At 39.0% G+C, this 18921-nt stretch overlaps 1 protein-coding gene across 1 annotated transcript; it reads left to right on the top strand.

Annotated features, from left to right (window-relative positions):
• The first annotated feature begins 219 nt into the window (after positions 1 to 219).
• On the top strand, positions 220 to 11744 carry LOC123541421 (keratin, type II cytoskeletal 2 epidermal-like). Its single transcript, XM_053527492.1, has 6 exons — positions 220 to 442; positions 599 to 729; positions 7047 to 7205; positions 8591 to 9172; positions 10978 to 11032; positions 11701 to 11744. Exons 1-6 carry the CDS (start codon positions 220 to 222, stop codon positions 11742 to 11744), a joined length of 1194 nt encoding a protein of 397 aa, XP_053383467.1.
• Positions 11745 to 18921: the final 7177 nt, after the last annotated feature.

An 18921-nucleotide genomic window follows, 5' to 3' on the forward strand; every position in this document is an offset into this window, starting at 1 on the left:
GTGGTAGTGGTGGTGGTGGTGGTTGTGGTGGTGGTAGTGGTAGTGGTGGTGGTACTGGTACTAGTGGTGGTGGTAGTGGTGGTGGTACTGGTAGTAGTGTTGGTGGTAGTGGTGCTGGTGGTACTGGTAGTAGTGTTGGTGGTACTGGTAGTAGTGTTGGTGGTAGTGGTGGTGGTACTGGTAGTAGTGGCGGTGGTAGTGGTGGTGGTACTGGTAGTAATGTGGTGGTACTGGTATAGTTGCGGTGGTTGTGGTAGTGGTACTGGTATGAATGGCGGTGGTAATGGTAGTGGTGGTGGTATTGGTAGTAGTGTTGGTGGTAGTGGTGGTGGTACTGGTAGTAGTGGTGGTACCGGTACTAGTGTTGGTGGTAGTGGTGGTGTTACTGGTACAAGTGTTAATGGTAGTGGTGGGGGTACTGGTAGTGGTGTTGGTGGTAGTGGTAGTGGTGTTGGTACTGGTACTAGTGTTGGTGGTAGTGGTGATGATACTGGTGGTAGTGGTAGTGGTGCTGGTACTAGTGCTGGTGGTAGTGGTGATGGTACTGGTACTAGTGTTGGTGATAGTGGAAGTGGTGGTGGTACTGATACTAGTGTAGGTGGTAGTGGTAGTGGTGGTGGTACTGGCAGTAGTGGACGTGGTACTGGTAGTAGTGGCGGTGGTAGTCGTAGTGGTAGTGGTACTAGTACGGTAATAGTGGCGGTGGTAGTGATAGTGGTGGTGGTAATGGTACTAGTGTTGGTGGTAGTGGTGGTGGTACTGGTACTAATGTTGGTGGTAGTGGTGGTGGTACTGGTACTAGTGTTGGTAGTAGTGGTAGCGGTACTTGTAGTAGTATTGATGGTAGTGGTGGTGGTACTGGTAGTAGTGGCGGTGGTAGTGGTAGTGGTGGTGATACTTGTAGTAGTGTTGGTGGTAGTGGTGATGGTACTGGTACTAGTGTTGGTGGTAGTGGTAGTGGTTGTGGTACTGGTAGTAGTGGCGTGGGAAGTGGTAGTGGTACTGGTAGTATTGGCGGTGGTAGTCGTAGTGGTGGTGGTACTGGTAGTAGTGGCGGTGGTAGTGGTAGTGGTGATGGTACTGGTACTAGTGTTGGTGGTAGTGGTGGTACTAGTGTTGGTGAAGTACAACATACATGCTACATCCAATTGTGAGGTGTATTTTGACCTATCTCTACCTGGTAGGGATTAATGTGTGGACTCACATTTCTTTTGAGGTGGGGTGGGGGTATTTTTTTTAGATTTTTTTTAGATTAACACCCCTTAGCGCATCCCTTACAGAAGAAAATGGTCTGCCGCGTACTCTTGCTGTGTACATACAGCGAATTTGACGCCTACATGATGTGTACTGAAATCAAAGGCTTTAAATAGTACGCAGGATATACACCGCACATACACAGATAGTACGTTTGTAGTACACTTTTGACATGCAAATGAGCTCTGCCGCGTACTACTTGCTGCGTACATGCTGTGGACTACATAGTACACAGGAAGTACGCTGGAGGAATCTAGTACGCGGGAAGTACACCGGAGAAATAGTATGCAGCATGTACGCGGCACATACACTTTTCACATGCAAATGAGCCTGCAGTGTACTACCCCTGCGGCGTACATGCTGTGTACTCCTGCTGCATACATGCTGTATACTCCTGTGGCGTACATGCTGTGTACTCCTGCTGCATACATGCTGTATACTCCTGTGGCGTACATGCTGTGTACTCTTGTGGCAAAACTGCTGTGTACAGGTTTTACCGTGCATGTGCAGTCTTTTCTAAATCAAACAAAATTCAGAATTTGACAAAATTCCTGTTCCACTCAATAACTTATTCGGGGGCATTTGTCATCTACTGTGACATTTCTTGTTGTTTGTTTGTTTTTATAGAAATTAAACAATAGAATGTGTGATTATATGTACAAATGTTAACATTAGGCCACACCAAATTGAAAAGTTGTTCATCGGATTTTTTTCTGAAAAAATTGAGGCGGCGAGCGAAAAAATAATTTAAATATTTTTTTAGGTTTTTGAGAAAATCAGGAGCGAGAGAAGAGCGAAGAAATATATTTGTCTTCATTTGGCTCCCGACTGACTAATAAAAACCTTAAAATAGAATGTTAGCCTTTAAATTAAAAAGTACGCCCTCAGGGATTGAGAAAATCTAACCTGCAGACGCACAACAAAGCGAACTCGTGAAAAAAGTAATAGCATTGTCATACAGTACACTGTAATAAAAAAATGCATGCTTTTGAAAATGCTGTTAGAAAATATGTAATAAACAACAATGCATAACCTTACACCATACTTATCACATACATATGTGACTTGAATATTTACTGCTATGAAAATGTAGCATTCTTAGCTGACTTTACGAAGTTTTTGATACATCAAATATCTATGTGAGTGTTACTATAGTGATCTGTTAAAGCTTCTGATTTGAAACTTTGAACAGTTATTTACTGTCGAAGTCTACACCTGGAGAAACAATACTCTTAAGTCTGCATCTAGACAGAGTTAGGCCCCTTTTTAACATAGAATATTTTTAATTAAGTTTTATATAATGGCCAATAGCTCTGTACTTTCAAAACTTCTGACTATTATGCCCCTTTTACTGGCAAAGCTCTGATTCAGAAAAGTCGAGCATGATGTCATATGTACAGCTCTTTTTCTTACTTTAAACCTTCATAATATATTAAATTTGTTCAAACGAAGTCTCAATTAAAGTCTGAAATGGAGATTAACGTGCATTAACATTAGTCTACTAAATGATTGGAAAATCTGAAAATCGAAACTGTTCTGAAAACAACTCGTAATGTAAATTCCTTACCCCACCAACTTTTGTATGCAAATGCAGATCATTTGGACAGGAAAAACAGAAAACAGATAAGTGACATGCATCAATAAGTATTTACCCTTACCAAAATAATGTAGATTGATGCTATCAAATAAATTAGTATGCTTTTCTTTATTCAGTTTTCAATGAAATAAATTGATTTTTGTAGCATGTAATTTGATAAACATTTGAAGAAAATGGCGTAACTGCATCAAGGGGAAACAACTTTAATGCAACTAAATATAAGTGTTATGATTTATTATAGACGATGTGTGCGTAGTATGTATTTATTTTGATTAAAATTCATCTGAGAACAATCTAGGACTGGAATTATATAAGCATTAAACACTTTTACGTCCGTAAAAAGTAGCGAATCAAAGATTTTTGGATTGATTTTTTTCCAATTGGGCTAGCGCAAGCCAAAAACATTCTGAAAATATACGAGCGGCAAATGCGATGAACAACTTTTTAATTTGGTGAGGCCTTAATGAGTTAACATTATGAGCATTAAAGCCTTTATAAAACATGATAGAATTGTGTTTTGCTTAAGAGTATTCAAATAACAGTGAGAGCTATTAATTATTCTCATTCGGGCGCTGTTGAGGCATTATCTTGGTAATTATTTCATGTATTACAAAATGTAATGCAACAAAGTTCAAATAAGGCTTTTTAATTATCCAAGTTAGAAAGCTCCAGGATTAATTCAAAATGAAAAAGAATATATTTTACACTGTATGCAAGGTGCAGCTCAGAAATCACTTAGATGTAAGCTTCACAAATGAACATTGCAAATAGTTTGGCAAATTTTCATTGTTCAGAATAATCTGAACTATTGTTTGCTATTAAGATAAAAGTTACTCGGAAATCAAGTTCTTGCTTCCAAAAAAAAAAAAAATGTACAAATCCTTCCTGCATGAAGTGTACTTCAGACTTTTATCTAAAAAAATTCTAAGTATAAACACCAAAAGAAAATGAACAAGTCCTTCCCGCTTATATGAAGTTTACTTCAGACTTTAACTTATAAAAGAAAACTAAGTATAAATGCCAAAAGAAATTGTACAAGTCTTTCCCGCTTATATGAAGTGCACTGCACAAATTTCAAAGTATCTGCGGTGTACATGCAGTGTACTATTTCTTTGTACAAGTCCCTCCTGCGTACATGCAGTGTACTCCTTAAATTTTAAGAGTCTGTGCTGCGTACTTGAAGTGTACTAGTGACCTCCTGCGTACATGCTGTGTACTCTTCGAAATAGTACGCGGCATGTACGCGGCATGCGGTGTATGTAAAATGTACTCCTCTGGCGTACTACTGTGTTCGCGGCACATACACAGCAAATACGCAGCATGTACGCCACAGAGGCTTGCTTCTGTAAGGGATGTCCCTTCTTTAGAATTACTTCCCTTTGATGTTATTTTCATTTTTTGTATATATATCTTGAGGTATAGGTGGTAAGGAGTTGTTTTTTTTTACTTAAAAAAAGAAGAATTGCAATTAACCAGAAAACGAAAAATCCATTTTTGCAAATACAGGTGCTAGTGTAAATAAATTTGATGTGAATGGCGTATATTGTGACTTTCTGGCACTCTTGTTTGGGCATAGGTTTTGTTCTTACTGTTAGCCTTACTGACTATCCTCCAATGTCTTGTCAGTGTTAACTCGACAGCCAACCGACCGCCACACGAACGCAGCCGAGAACTTTCTGAACCCTTCGATCTTTAATTGATCAAACATACATGCAAATTGAAGAAATAAGACTGATCATCCCGAGCACACTCCCGAGCAGGATAGTTCAGTTCTTGAACAATGATTTGGAAACGATCAGCTTGGTCGGCCTTGTGAATCTAGCATTAGCAGATTCTATGTGACATAACTGAGATGTGTCATTAACATTTGATTGTTTTAAAAATAACCTTCTTTCTAAATTGATGATAATTTGATGTATTCGTTGAAGATTTCTTTTTCTTTTGCCTATTTCTGCATGTGAGATATTTGTTTTAGTTTGCCTCTGAAAGTCCATCGTATACGTATAAGTGTGTTCTGTTTTCGATCGAATATATCGCACATATATCACACATAATCACACGTGTGATCTTTCCGGTCGAAGTTTTCACTCGTGATATATGTTTGGTCTGTGACATATACGGCTCAACACTTTCATGATATTTCATCTTGCAGTGCTGTTAGAATCGAAATAATTTAGAGTAAATCTGTATTTGAATACTTTTATGCACTCCTGAGATTAAACATCGCACCACATAATTTTACTCTGGCTGCGCCCACTTGAAATTTTTACGCCCGACGTAAAGTCACCTACAGTGTTAAAGTTATCTCATTGAAAATGATTTTTTGTATCATATTCTTTATAATGCCCTCTCCCCGCTACGAAGAAGGAGGGGTATATTGTTTTGCAGATGTCGGTCGGTTGGTCGGTCTGTCCGCACACCAATCGGTTTTCGGGTGATAACTCAAAAACGATTGGGTCAAGGATCATGACCAGTGGTGACCCAAATTGATTTTAAGGTCAGTGGGTCAAAGGTCAAGGGTACAGTGACACGGAATAGTTAATCTGTGTCCGGATGATAACTCAAGAATACTTGGGCCTAGGATCTTGATAGGGAGGTTGGCCATGACCAGCAAATGACCCCTTTTTATGTTGAGGTTAGTGGATTAAAAACCAAGGTCGAAGTGACCGGGAATAGTTAAACCTTTTCCGGAGAAAACTTAATAGAAAGGTTGATCATGACCATCTGATGACTTCTTTTGATTTTGAGGTCAGTAGGTCAAAGGTCAAGGTCACAGTAACCCGGTAAAACCATTTTTATGCCCCCAAAGGGAGGCATATTAGTTTTCAACTGTCGGTCCGTTCGTTCGTTCGTTCGTTAGTTCGTTCTTTCGTTCGTTCGTTCGTCACAACGTTAACTTTTTGCATGAAGGCACTTTACTCGCGAAACACTGCACCCAGGACCTTCAAACTTCACGTGCTGATAGTACTTATTGAATATACCACCCCTACTGACTTTGGGGTCACCAGGTCAAAGGTCAAGGTCACAGGGGCCAACGTTAACTTTTTGCATGAAGGCACTTTACTCGCGAACCACTGCACCCAGGACCTTCAAACTTCACATGCTGATAGTACTTATTGAGTACACCGCCCCTACTGACTTTGGGGTCACCAGGTCAAAGGTCACAGGGGCCAACGTTAACTTTTGCATGAATGCACTTTACTCGCGAACCACTGCACCCAGGACCTTCAAACTTCACATGCTGATAGTACTTATTGAGTACACCACCCCTACTGACTTTGGGGTCACCAGGTTAAAGGTCAAGGTCACAGGGGCCAACGTTAGCTTTTTGCATGAAGGCACTTTACTCGCGAACCACTTCACTCAGGACCTTCAAACTTCACATGCTGATAGTACTTATTGAGTACACCACACCTCGCGAACCACTTCATCCAGAAACTTTACGTGCTGATAGTATTTTATGAGTACACCAACCCTACTGACTTTGGGGTCACCAGGTCAAAGGTCAAGGTCACAGGGGCCAACATTAACTTTTTGCATGAAGGCACTTTACATGCGAACCACTTCACTCAGGACCTTCAAACTTCACATGCTGATAGTACTTATTGAGTACACCACACCTACTGACTTTGGGGTCACCAGGTCAAAGGTCAAGGTGCTGTGGGGGCATTTGTCACCATTAGTGACAGCTCTTGTTTGACAATAACTTGAGAACGCTTGGTACTAGGATCACGAAACTTTATACGGCGGCTGATCATCACGAGCAGACAACTCCTAATGATTTTGAGATTTGTATGTCAAAAGTCAAGGTCATATTGACCCAGAACAGTAGAACTTTTTACTTAATGTATGGGTGAAAGTTTTCCGTATTATGACGGAATTCCGTATTTTGGACCTTCAGTATTTTCAGTTTTCTAACTTTCACCAATGTAAATGACTAGAGAATGCTTTCTACTAAGATCACATTTGATATGGAGGTCATTTATGACTGGTAAATTAGTACTGTTTTTTTTTCGTGAATAATAGGCGATGTACTACTGCTAGACTTAGTAAAGTCTTCTTTTTGTTCAGTTCTGTCCTGTTCTGTTTTACATACACATACTAAATGCAATGTTCATGACTTCAACATTTGTGATAGAAAACGTTTTGTGTAAATAATGTTTCTAAGCCTTGTTGATTTGTTAATGTATTGCAGGTACTTCAAACACAGAAACGCATATTTCATTGTAACAATATGGAAGTAGAGGACACAGACATTGCAAATTATATAGATGATATGATAGAATTGCTGCAAGATGATAAAGAAATCAAAGATAGACAAGAATCTAAAAATGCGGTCAAGAAACTGCTTGAGGTAATATTCCCTAAGCAAACTGAGTTCCTGATTTCAAATTCCTGGATTTTCATAATGAATATGTAATACATGCATATTATGTTCTTTCAGCATGCAAATATAGGTTTTGTGTTATTTTAAGTTCCGCGCTTCTGCTATTTTTTAATCCCCCGTCACGAGTGATAGGGGTTATAGGAATGGTCGCTGTCCATCCGCCCTTCTGTCCTTCATTTGTCCTAAACACTTTCGTGTCTGCTCCATATCTTCTAAATTCCTCAAGGATTTTCATGAAACTTGGGAAATCAAATGATCACCTCATCAAGACAATGTGCAGAACTTATAAGTCAGTCTTGTCGGCTCAAGGTCAAGGTCACAAAATCAAGGTCAAAAGTTTTAGCCATCCATCTTATATCCGCTCCATATCTCCTAAACTCCCTGAAGGAATTTTATAAAACTTTTGTCAAATGATCACTTCATCAAGACAATGTGCAGAATCCATTAGTCATTTATGCCAGTTCAATGTCAAGGTCACATTTAAGGGTAAAACTTTTGAGCCTTTTGTGTCCGCTATGTATCTCCAAAACTCCTTAACACCTTAAATGATTATCTCCAATGTAATATGCAGAACTTATGAGTCAACCATGTTGGATCAAGGTCAAGGTCACAACTTAGGGTCAAAGGTTTAAGCTTTCCATTCTGTGTCCGCTCTTTATTCCCTAATCCCCTTGAAGAATTCATATGAATCCTGTGTCAAATGATAAACATATCCAAGACGATGTGCAGAACTCTTGAGTCAGTCATGCCAACTCAAGATCAAGGTCATAACTCGAGTAAAAGGTTTTTATCCTTCCATTTCTTTTTTCGCTCTATATCTTTTGAACACCGTGAAGGAATTTTATAAAACTTGGGTCAAACGATCACCTCATCAGACGATATGCTTATGAGTCAGCCATGCCGGCTCAAGGTCAAGCTTTCAATATAGGGTCAGATGTTTGAGCCTTCCAGTTTTGTGTCCAATCTGTATCTCCTAAACCCCTTGAAGGATTTTCATCAAATTTGGGTGAAATGATCACCGCATCAAGAATTCGTGAGTCGGCCATGTCAACTTAAGGTCAAGGTCTCAAGTCAGTCAAAGGTTTGAGTTCTGTATCTCATAAACCCCTTGAAAGATTTTCATGAAACTTTGGTCAAATGATCACGTCATCAAGATGATGTGCAAAATTCATGTGTCTGCCATGCCAGTTCACGGTCAAGTCACATCTAAAGGTCAAAGGTTTACCATTTCACTATCCATAACGGTGGCGGGGAATTTAGTTCTCTTACAGACTGCCTCGGTAAGTATTATTGTTGCTCTGAGTGCTATAATAAAGATAAATTGTTCCAGATATTTTATAATTAATTTACAGCTAAAGCAGGAAAAGTTTGTAATAACAACTACAGATGAAATGGAAGTCCGTCGTATTGCAATGGATGCAATCGAAGAGAAGGAAAAGAATCTTAAACAGAGAATAGTTGACGCTACGACTGAAATTGTAGTTAAAACTGATGAAAGTGAAAAACAGATAAAGGTGATAGGTTCAACTATAAAAGATGAACTTGCGCAGAAAGTGGTTGAAATGAAAGATGATTTGAGAAAGACTGAAATCGACTCAATAGGAAGTCTCGAGAAGAAAGAGAAAGAAATCAAGGAAGCGCTTAGGATGAGAGAAATCGAATCTGCAAAGAAGATCGATCAGAAAGAGAGAGAAAGCAAAGAGAATTTGAGAGTGACAGAAGTCAACTCAAAAGAGGGACTTAAGCATGAAGAGATAGAAATTAAAAAGACTTTAAGAGTGGTAGAATTGGAATCAAAAGGGAGACTAAATCAGAAAGGAAAAGAAATTGAAAAGCATTTAGAACGTAAAGGAGAAGATATACTTTATCAGCTGGAAAGAAAACAGTCAGCTCAGATTCAAATCGAGGCCAGGCGTAGTGGAAACATTAGTAAGGTAAAATTTTATTGCATTCTTGAGAGGGTGATATGAAAATTTCCATTTCGAGAAAAAATGAATAAAGACTGAGTCATTAAACTTGATTGATATCCATATTTCGAGGGTTTTTTATATCCTGTACGGGATGCAAGACATTTATACCAAATAACATGTAACAGTTCTTAGTATTTATTGAAAAGTTCAACATATTTGGCTAGATAAGTTTGTTTAAATAATATGAAGTATAAAATATCAACACAAATGAAATACAGACATAAATATATTTGGATTTGGAAATATAATTATGTATAAAACCAAATTAGCGCTATTGAACAGGTGATATTAAAATACTGAGGATTATGATATTATTATAAATTGTAAAATGACGGAATTTGGATTGGGATTTAAAATTATGACATATAATAAGTACATACTATTTACATTGTATTTAGTTTTGTTTTTTCAAAGTCAGTGTTGCGTAACAGCTGAAATCTATCGTTCTTATTTACTATCGTGATACTATTGAGCATTTTGTTAATCCCCCGCCGTGGCGGAGGGATTATAGGAATGGTCTGCGTCCGTCCTTCCGTCCGTCTTTCCGTCCTTCCGTCCGTAACAAAATCGTGTCCGGTCCATATCTCCTAAACCCCTTGAAGGATTTTCATGAAACTTTGGTCAAATGATCACCTCATCAAGACGATGTGCAGAACCCATGAGTCAGCCTTGTCGGTTCAAGGTCAAGGTCACAACTCAAGGTCAAAGGTTTGAGCCTGCCATTTTGTGTCCGCTCTATATCTCCTAAACCCCTTGAAGGAATTTTATAAAACTTGGGTCAAATGATCACCTCATCAAGACGATGTGCAGAACCCATGAGTCACCCATGCCGCTCAAGGTCAAGGTCACAACTCAAGGTCAAAGGTTTGAGCCTTCCATTTGTGTCCGCTCTATATCTCTTAAACCCCTTGAAGGGAATTTTAAAAAACTTGGGTCAAATGATCACCTCATCAAGGCGATGTGCAGAACCCATGAGTCAGTCATGCCGGGTCAAGGTCACAACTTAGGGTCAAAGGTTTGAGCCTTCCATTTTGTGTCCGCTCTATATCTCCTAACCCTTGAAGGATTTTCATCAAATTTGGGGTCAAACGATCACCTCATCAAGGCGATGTGCAGAACTTATGAGTCAGCCATGTCGTCTCAAGGTCAGTGTCACTAACGGAAGGTCAAAGGTTTGAGCCTTCCATTTCGTGTCCGCTCTATATCTCCTAAACCCTTGAAGGAATTTTATAAAACTTGGGTCAAATGATTACCTCATCAGAACGATGTGCAGAAATTATGAGTCAACCATGCCAGCTCAAGGTCAAGGTCACAACTAAGGGTCGAAGGTTTGAGCCTTCCATTTGGTGTCCACTCTGTATCTCCTTAACCCCTTGAAGGACTTTCATCAAACTTGGGTCAAATGATCACCTCATCAAGAACTCATGAGTCAGCCATGTCAACTCAAGGTCAAGGTCACAACTGAAGGTCAAAGGTTTCAGCTCTGTATCTCCTAAACCCATTGCAGGATTTTCATGAAACTTTGGTCAAATGATCACCTCATCAAGACGTTGTGCAGAATTCATGAGTCAGCCATGTCAGTTCAAGGTCAAGGTCACAGCTAAAATCAAAGGTTTTACCCTTTCACTATCCATAGCAGTGGCGGGGGATTTAGCTGTCATTCAGACTGCCTTGTTTAAAATGGAATCACCAAATTTGAAAAGCACTAACTTGATTTATATAAGCGCTTGATCATGGAAAAAATAAATGTAAACATTTCTCTGATACAGGCAGCAGCAGACGATTTAATGCAGTCCAGTCCTAATTATGAAAGAATGAGAGCAGGTAATTCTTACCTTTACTCAACATTTAATAAAACATTTTATATCATTATATTATTAGTTTTGTTACAACTTATGAAAGTTATAGGTATGTTCAACTTATATTTGTTTTATTTTTCCTTGAAAAGACGAGAAGAAATAATAAGACATTCTGCCTCTTTGAAGCTAACAGTGAATAACTGTCGTATAAAATTTGTCGCACATTAAGAAGTAGTTTTAGGTGTACATATCGATCAGCATTTAAAGTGGGATGTTCACATAGAAGATGTCTGCAAAAAATTATCTAACAAATTTACACTTCTAAGAAAGATCTCAAAATTTCTTACACTAGAAGTGAAACAAATACATCATTCCGATTATTGACTACGGTGATATTTTGGTGTAATGCTCCCAAAACATACTTTTCAAAAGTATCGGTGTTTCAGAAAAATATTGCTAGATGGATATTAGCAAAACCTTTGTTAACTTCTTCGGTTAATATGCTTAAAGAACTGAAATGGCTTTCTGCCGAAAACATACATAAATTACTTATAGCTGTAATGACGTTTAAGGCTCTGCATGGTCGAAAACAGACATAAATTACTGCATGGTCGAAAACAGACATAAATTACTTATGACTGTAATGACGTTTAAGGCTCTGCATTGTCGAAAACAAACATAAATTACTTATAGCTGTAATGGCGTTTAAGGCTCTGCATGGTCGAAAACAGGCATAAATTACTTATGGCTGTAATGACGTTTAAGGCTCTGCATTGTCGAAAACAAACATAAATTACTTATAGCTGTAATGACGTTTAAGGCTCTGCATGGTCGAAAACAGACATACATTACTTATAGCTGTAATGACTTTTAAGGCTCTGCATGGTCGAAAACAGACATTAATTACTAATAGCTGTAATGACGTTTAAGGCTCTGCATGGTTCCACCCCAGAATATATTAATCAGTTGATTACTGTTTCCGAAAACAATAAAATCTGAAAAGTAGATCCCTCGGAAGCACCGAAAACAAGGCAAACAGTGAAAATTGCGGACTCCGTTTTACAACCTAAGATCTAATTCCCAAGGTTGAATTACTCATTTGAGACTCAATTCAGATTATATGAAACAATCTTTCAAATTGTTATCAATGAAAGTGTGGAATTCTATACCTCAATTATTCATGTATTCTTGAAATGAGTGAAATAAAAGGTTTTTGACTTGACTTGACTATACCAGTTATTATCCGAAATGCAGCGAATGTGAACTCTTTCAAATACAGTTACACAAAACCCCAACATTTTTGATGAAGTCTGCACTACATAATCATTATGCTACAGGAGCTCAGATCAAATGCGATTTTACTTTTTGTTGCTTTTTTTTGGATATTGTATTGTTTTAATATGCATTTTTTAAAATACTTTGTACCTTGTTGAAGGCCTCATTGTAAATATGTGATTTCATTTGGATCTGCTTACGTGATTGCATAATGAGTTTACCTTCGTAAAATAAAGAAATTATTGTTATTATTACTATTATTATCTCTTTGTGGGTTTCACAACCTCATTTTACGGAATCCGGTTTGAGCCATGTTAAGCTAAATACGACACTCGACATGGCACATGAAAATGCAACACGACACCCGTTTCAATAGTCGATATTGCGACGTGACATACTAAATTCGTACGAATTTGTACGCGGGAATGTCGCGTTGTTGCATGTCGCATTGTAGTGTGTCGTGTCGTTTGTCATGTTGCATTGTCGCGAGACATACCTTGTATCACATAACATTGTCTCGTGGCATTTCGGGTGTCCCGTTGCCGTGTTGTGTTATATCGTGTGTCACGTCGCATTGTCGTGTGTCGTATCGTGTCTCGTCAAATTGTTGTGTGGCATATCGTGTGTCACGTCGCATTGTCGTGTGTCGTATCGTGTCTCGTCAAATTGTTGTGTGACATATCGTGTGTCACGTTGCATTTTCGCGTGACGTATCTTGTGTCACATAGTTTTTTCGTGTGGCATATCGTGTGTCATATCACATTGTTGTGCGGCTTATCGTGCATTACGTTATATTGTTGTGTGGCAGATACCCCCAATCGTTTCTTAGGCTTGTTCCTTAATCTCATTTTTTACATATTGTTTTAAACATTTGTTTTACAACTGGCAAAGTTCCAACTGGCAGGGGTAAAGGGATTGTAAACCCAATTCTCAAGGACAGACCCTAGAAATCCAATTTGCTACTGAAAAATCACAGGCCCCATCTGACGGATCCTTATGGTATAGCATTTATATAGTAAGACTATATAATGCTGTACCATCAGGATACCGTTAGATGGGGCCTATGTGAATTGGTTGATGAACAAAATGGTTTTAGGCGTAATCGCAGTACAATATATCATATTTCCTCGTTGACATCAATAATTAAAACAAGATTAAAAAGAAAATTAGCAACTTACACCGTGTTCATAGTTTAACGTAGTTGGTAGCCCGCCCGCATATCTCAGTAGTAGAGCGTCGGTCTACGGATCGCGGGGTCGTAAGTTCGATCCTCGGGCGGGACGTATGTTCTCCGTGACTATTTGATAAACAACATTGTGTCTGAAATCATTAGTCTTCAACCTCCGATTCATGTGGGGAAGTTTGCAGTTACTTGCGGAGAACAGATTTGTACTGGTACATAATCCAGGAACACTAGTTAGAATAACTGTCAGCCGTTACATGACTGTAATACTGTTGAAATACGGCGTTTAACCCAAAACAAACAAAACAATAACATAGTTCTATGTTCAGGCTCATGTATGCAACCATTTCGCGCCAACGTTCACCCACGCCCGTGGCGCACCGAGCAAGCGGAGTATCATCCAAGATTAACAAAGTTTTGCTGCAAAAATAAAAACAAAAATCACTCACAGTAACATGTTCATCACGAAATAATAGGTTGTTGATATCGCTCGGATAAGGTAAATGTTTCTGAAGTATTATAGAGATAAAAAGTTGATAAAGACAATATCGGCAAAGCTAAACAGGATCTGCAAAATGCAATGTAAGGGGAATAAGTCTGTTTGGTTTAGAGCTATTTGATGGTATAGTAGTTGCAATTTGACCGCATTGCTGGCCTTCAGCTGATTATTCATATCGATTAATTTCATTGAAGAAATAAAGGGTGATTATGGTAGCAATATATGGAGTTAATATGTATGCAGTGCAGTATCAAAGTATGTATACTCAATTTGATCTAAAAACTTTCTTATATACTAATTCATATTTACACAATTTTATATTTTCACGTACACTCCTTTTCAATAATAGGTTGTGCCTTATTATGTACATTGTATTATAATACAAACTTAAGGTCAACCATCGGGGTCAAGTTGCGTCCGCTATAGTTAAGTGGCAGGGGCCAGTTTCGCATTTGGCCCGGGTACGTTTTTTAAATAAAATAGACATTAGCACATTACAGGCATATATATTCAACTGGTTATTTATGATGTTTATAGAACTAAGGATTCCTGCGTACGAGTGATTATTGTGTAAAATAAATATGTGCATGTATCAGTTTTCCTAGCTCCATGTAGACGGCCGGGTCTAAAACTTTACCTGAGGTAACGGAAGTCAGACGAATTGGAAACAGTCATCCATCCATCCAGCTTCAGCTCAAATTTGCGGAAAAAATAAACGGTCATGAGACACTTTTCATCCCACCATTATTTTCGTCTGGCCACATGCTTTAAAAATATGCATGTGTTTTAAAGGTCAGTCATTTGCAGATAATACGGCACAGGTCGCGCAAGCCGCAAGGTGTGCATTTTTGGCCATTTTTGTGTAAAAATTTAGTGTCCTGAAACCTGCGTTTTACTTGTTTTTATCACAGAAGCATCAGAATCGTCAGACTGAAAATATCACATTATGAAGTGCTATGTCTATGCAAGACATTCGCTTAATAATTGCCTTGAATTTGTCGAAATTGGATTTTTTATGATTTGTTTTCGCACTGGTATCAGCGCAGAGTTGTGGAGTTTTCTAATTTACTGTCCCTTGCCCCCATAATGTAGCTTGCTCTTATGAGCCGAGGTCACTTCGAATTTTGGCCCCCGCTAATATTTGTAATAATTAGAACTTCGTGATTTCGGATGTTTGTAAAATATGGTGAGAGGTAATGATTGTTAATTCTTTAGAAAATTTATACAGCCGTTATATGTAAAATTCTGATGTCAATTGTAAAACTAACTGCTGCAAGCTTTGTATGAATTAATGAGACAGATTTTCGCGGAAAAATTCAAATCACGGAAGGTATCTGTGCTTGTTGATTGGTACAACATATCCGCTATTTTGTGAAAAAACTAGCTGGATGGGCCCCCATTCCGTTTATAACCTGAAGTTCAGTAAGGACTTGCTGAGAAAGTCAGTAAGTTGGCATTGCTCTTGCAGCGGGATCATTGAAGGCTGTTCAAAAGGTGCAAAACTGATGATTTTGGCATGTTTTTTTTTTTAATGGATGGTGTAAAATTTTCGTTTTGATAACTTTCTTTATTTTTGTATGATAATCCTGATCTTGCCATTAATTTAAAGCACAAAACATGCACGCGATTTATAAAATGGCAACCCTGATTCTGCTCATAAGGAAAGTGCAAAACTGCGACTCGCTACAAGTAAGACTGTCCATGTCCAAAATTTTCGAATCTAAGGTAATCTAACATTTTCTCCAGTGTATATTTTCAACTATTCTTTTCATTTTTATGTCTTTTTGTACCCCCCCCCCCCCCCCCCCCCCCACCAGCGACAACAAGGTTATAAGGGAGGGTATACTGGTTTCAAGTTGTCTGTCTGTCTGTTTGTCTGTCTGTCTGTCCGTAGACACAATCTTGTGCGCACCATCTCTTCTCATCCCCTTGACACAATTTAAATGAAACTTCACACAAGTGATCAGTAACAACAGTAGTTGTGGATGGGGCATGTTAGGTGCTTTCATAGAAAAATGCAGAGTTACGGGACTTTGTTTTTTGTTACTATACTATATACATAGACCACCAAACTTGGGCCACCATCTCAGCCTCCCCATCCCACTTGATACAATTTTAATGAAACTCACACACGTCATCAGTAACAACAGTAGTTGTGCAATGGGGCATGTTTAGGTTCTTTCAACTACAAAAATTGCAAAGTTATGTGGACTTTGATTCCTTGGTAACCTACTATGTACATAAAGTCTGCATATGCAATCTTTTGTGCGCGCCTAATCTTCCGAACCCCTTGCACATAATTCAATGAAACTTCACGCAAGTGATTCCAGTACCAACGCCTTAGTTGGCATGGTGCCATGTTACGTTCTTTTAGATAATATTCTGCAGAGTTATGGACTTTGTTTTTTGTTACTATTCTGTATACATATGTGCCGTCAAATTGTAATGTACTGTGGTCAGTGCCAATGCGGGCACAGGCACTGGGTCACAGTGTATATTTTTTGTTAATATAATTTTTATATTCAGTTAAGTTGGCCTGCCAGTTCACAGTTCGCATTTCGCAGTTCGCGTTTCGAATTGCGAACTGCAAACTGGTCTGCAGTCGCAAATTCGCGATTCGAATTGCGAACTGCAAACTGGTCTGCATTCGCGATTTCGAATTGCGAACTGTAAACTGTCTGCACTTTACGATGCAAATGTCACTGTCAGTCTGATCTACACTGTCTGCGCATTGCAGACAAGAATGCATTTCATACGGTTGGTCTGCATTCGCGTTTTCGAATTGCGAACTGCAAACTTGTCTGCAGTTCCGCGATTCGTGTTGCGAAACTGCAAACTAGTCTGCAGTTTACGATTCCAATTTCAACGGGCAGTCTGGATCAACACTGTCCTGCGCAATGCAGACGAGAGCAAGATGCATTCACAGTTGTTTCTGCAGTTCGCGTTTCCGAATTGCGAACTGCAAACTGGTCTGCAAATTCGCGAATTCAAATTCGAACTGCAAACTGGTCTGCAGTTCGCGATTCGAATTGCAAACTGTAAACTGGTCTGCGCTTTAAACTATTCAAATGTCAACGTGCAGTCCTGATCAACACGTCCTGCGACATTGCAACAAGAATGCAATTTTACGTTGGTCTGCATGTCGCGTTTTCGGAATGCGAACTGCAAACTGGTCTGCAATTTGCGATTCGAATTCGACTGTCAAATTTCAAAGTGCATCTGATCAGCTAACTAATACAGATTTACCACTAGTATGTTGAATGTGAATACATGCTTTTTTTCAATGTAAAATTTATGAGATCCGTAATCAGGATCTTCTTAATTGGTATTCATCTGACAGAAGTATAACAAAGTTTTTTATAACATACTTAGCTCTGATATTGAAAAGTATGTTTTAATATCTAACAGCATTGTATCTTGAGAACTCTTAAATAATGTTTTGAACCCTTTAATAATTAAATTCAGCAGCCTATGTTTACTATCGACTTGTGCGGAACCTATGAAATATGGTATTTTAAACTATCCAGATTGTATATGTATACATTTGTGGATAACAACTTTTATATATTACTTACATATATTATGTATGTATTTTTGGGGGGGGCCGAGGCCTTTTGTTACATTTCATATACTTTGACGTATGACTGACTTGACTTGACTGTCCAGCGCATTGCGGAACAAGTAAATGCATTTCGTAATTAGTCTGCAGTTCGCATTTCGCGTTTCCAAACTGCGAACAGCAATCTGGTCCGCAGTTCGCGTCCGGATTGCAAACTGCAATCTTGTCGGCTGATTACAATAAAAAGTTCAAATGCAGTCTGATCAGCACTTTCTTGCGCCATTGCACAGTTGGTCTAATAGTTCGCAGTTTGTGTTTTCGAATTGCGAATTGCAAACGGGTCTGCATTTCGCAGTTCGCGATTCGAATTGCGAACTGCAAACTGGTCTGCAGTTCGCGATTCGAATTCGAACTGCAAACTGGTCTGCGTTCGAGGGATTCAATTGCAAACTGTAACTGTGTAACAACTTACGATTCACAATTTCAAAGTGCAGTCTGATCATCACTGTCCATCGCATGCGGACAAGAATGCTTTTTATAATTAGTCTGCATTTCGCATTTCGCTTTACAACTGCGAACTGCAACTGGTCGCAGTATCGCGGTTCCGATTGCAAACTGCAATCTTGTCGGCTGATTCAATAAAAATACAAAGTGCCAGTCTGATCAGCACTTTCTTGCGCATTGCAGACAAGAATGCATTTCACAGTTGGTCTATAGTTCGCAGTTTGTGTTTCTAATTGCGAACTGCAACTGGTCTGCAGTTCGCGTTTCGAATTGCGACTGCAAACGGTCTGCAGTTTCGCAGTTCGCATTCGTTCGTGATTTCGAATTGCGAACTGCAAACTGGTCCTGGCGTTGCAAGATTCAAAATAAACATATATTTGAACGTTAACACTTATACTTTTTAAGTAATAGTCAGTATTTGCAAAATATAAAATTTGAGCCGTGCCATGAAAAATCAACATAGTGGTTGCGACCACATGGATCCAGACCAGCTTGCGCGCCGCTCTAGTCTGGTCAGGAATCCCATGCTGTTCGCTAATGGTTTCTCTAATTGCAGTAGGCTTTAAAAGTGAACACATGGATCCTGACCAGACTGCGCGGATGCGCAAGCTGGTCTGGTCCATCTGGTCCGCAAACCCACTATGTTGATTTTCTCATGGGGCACGGGGGGGGGGGGCACGGCTCATTAATGTTAATGGTCTCACTTCCTCCCTCTTTCATTAGAACTGCAAAGTGCCGCCAGTCTGCGGCTCCTATTTGCATCGAACTACAACTGCTAACTGGTCAGCAGTTCTCAGTTCGCATTTCGCAATTCGCAGTTCATAATACAATTGCGAACTGCAAACTGGTCTGCAGTTCAAAGAATTCAAAAAATGAAAATAATTTAAAGTTACT

The sequence above is a fragment of the Mercenaria mercenaria genome, chromosome 16 (assembly GCF_021730395.1).
Source record: "Mercenaria mercenaria strain notata chromosome 16, MADL_Memer_1, whole genome shotgun sequence".
In the NCBI taxonomy this organism is placed as follows: domain Eukaryota; kingdom Metazoa; phylum Mollusca; class Bivalvia; order Venerida; family Veneridae; genus Mercenaria; species Mercenaria mercenaria.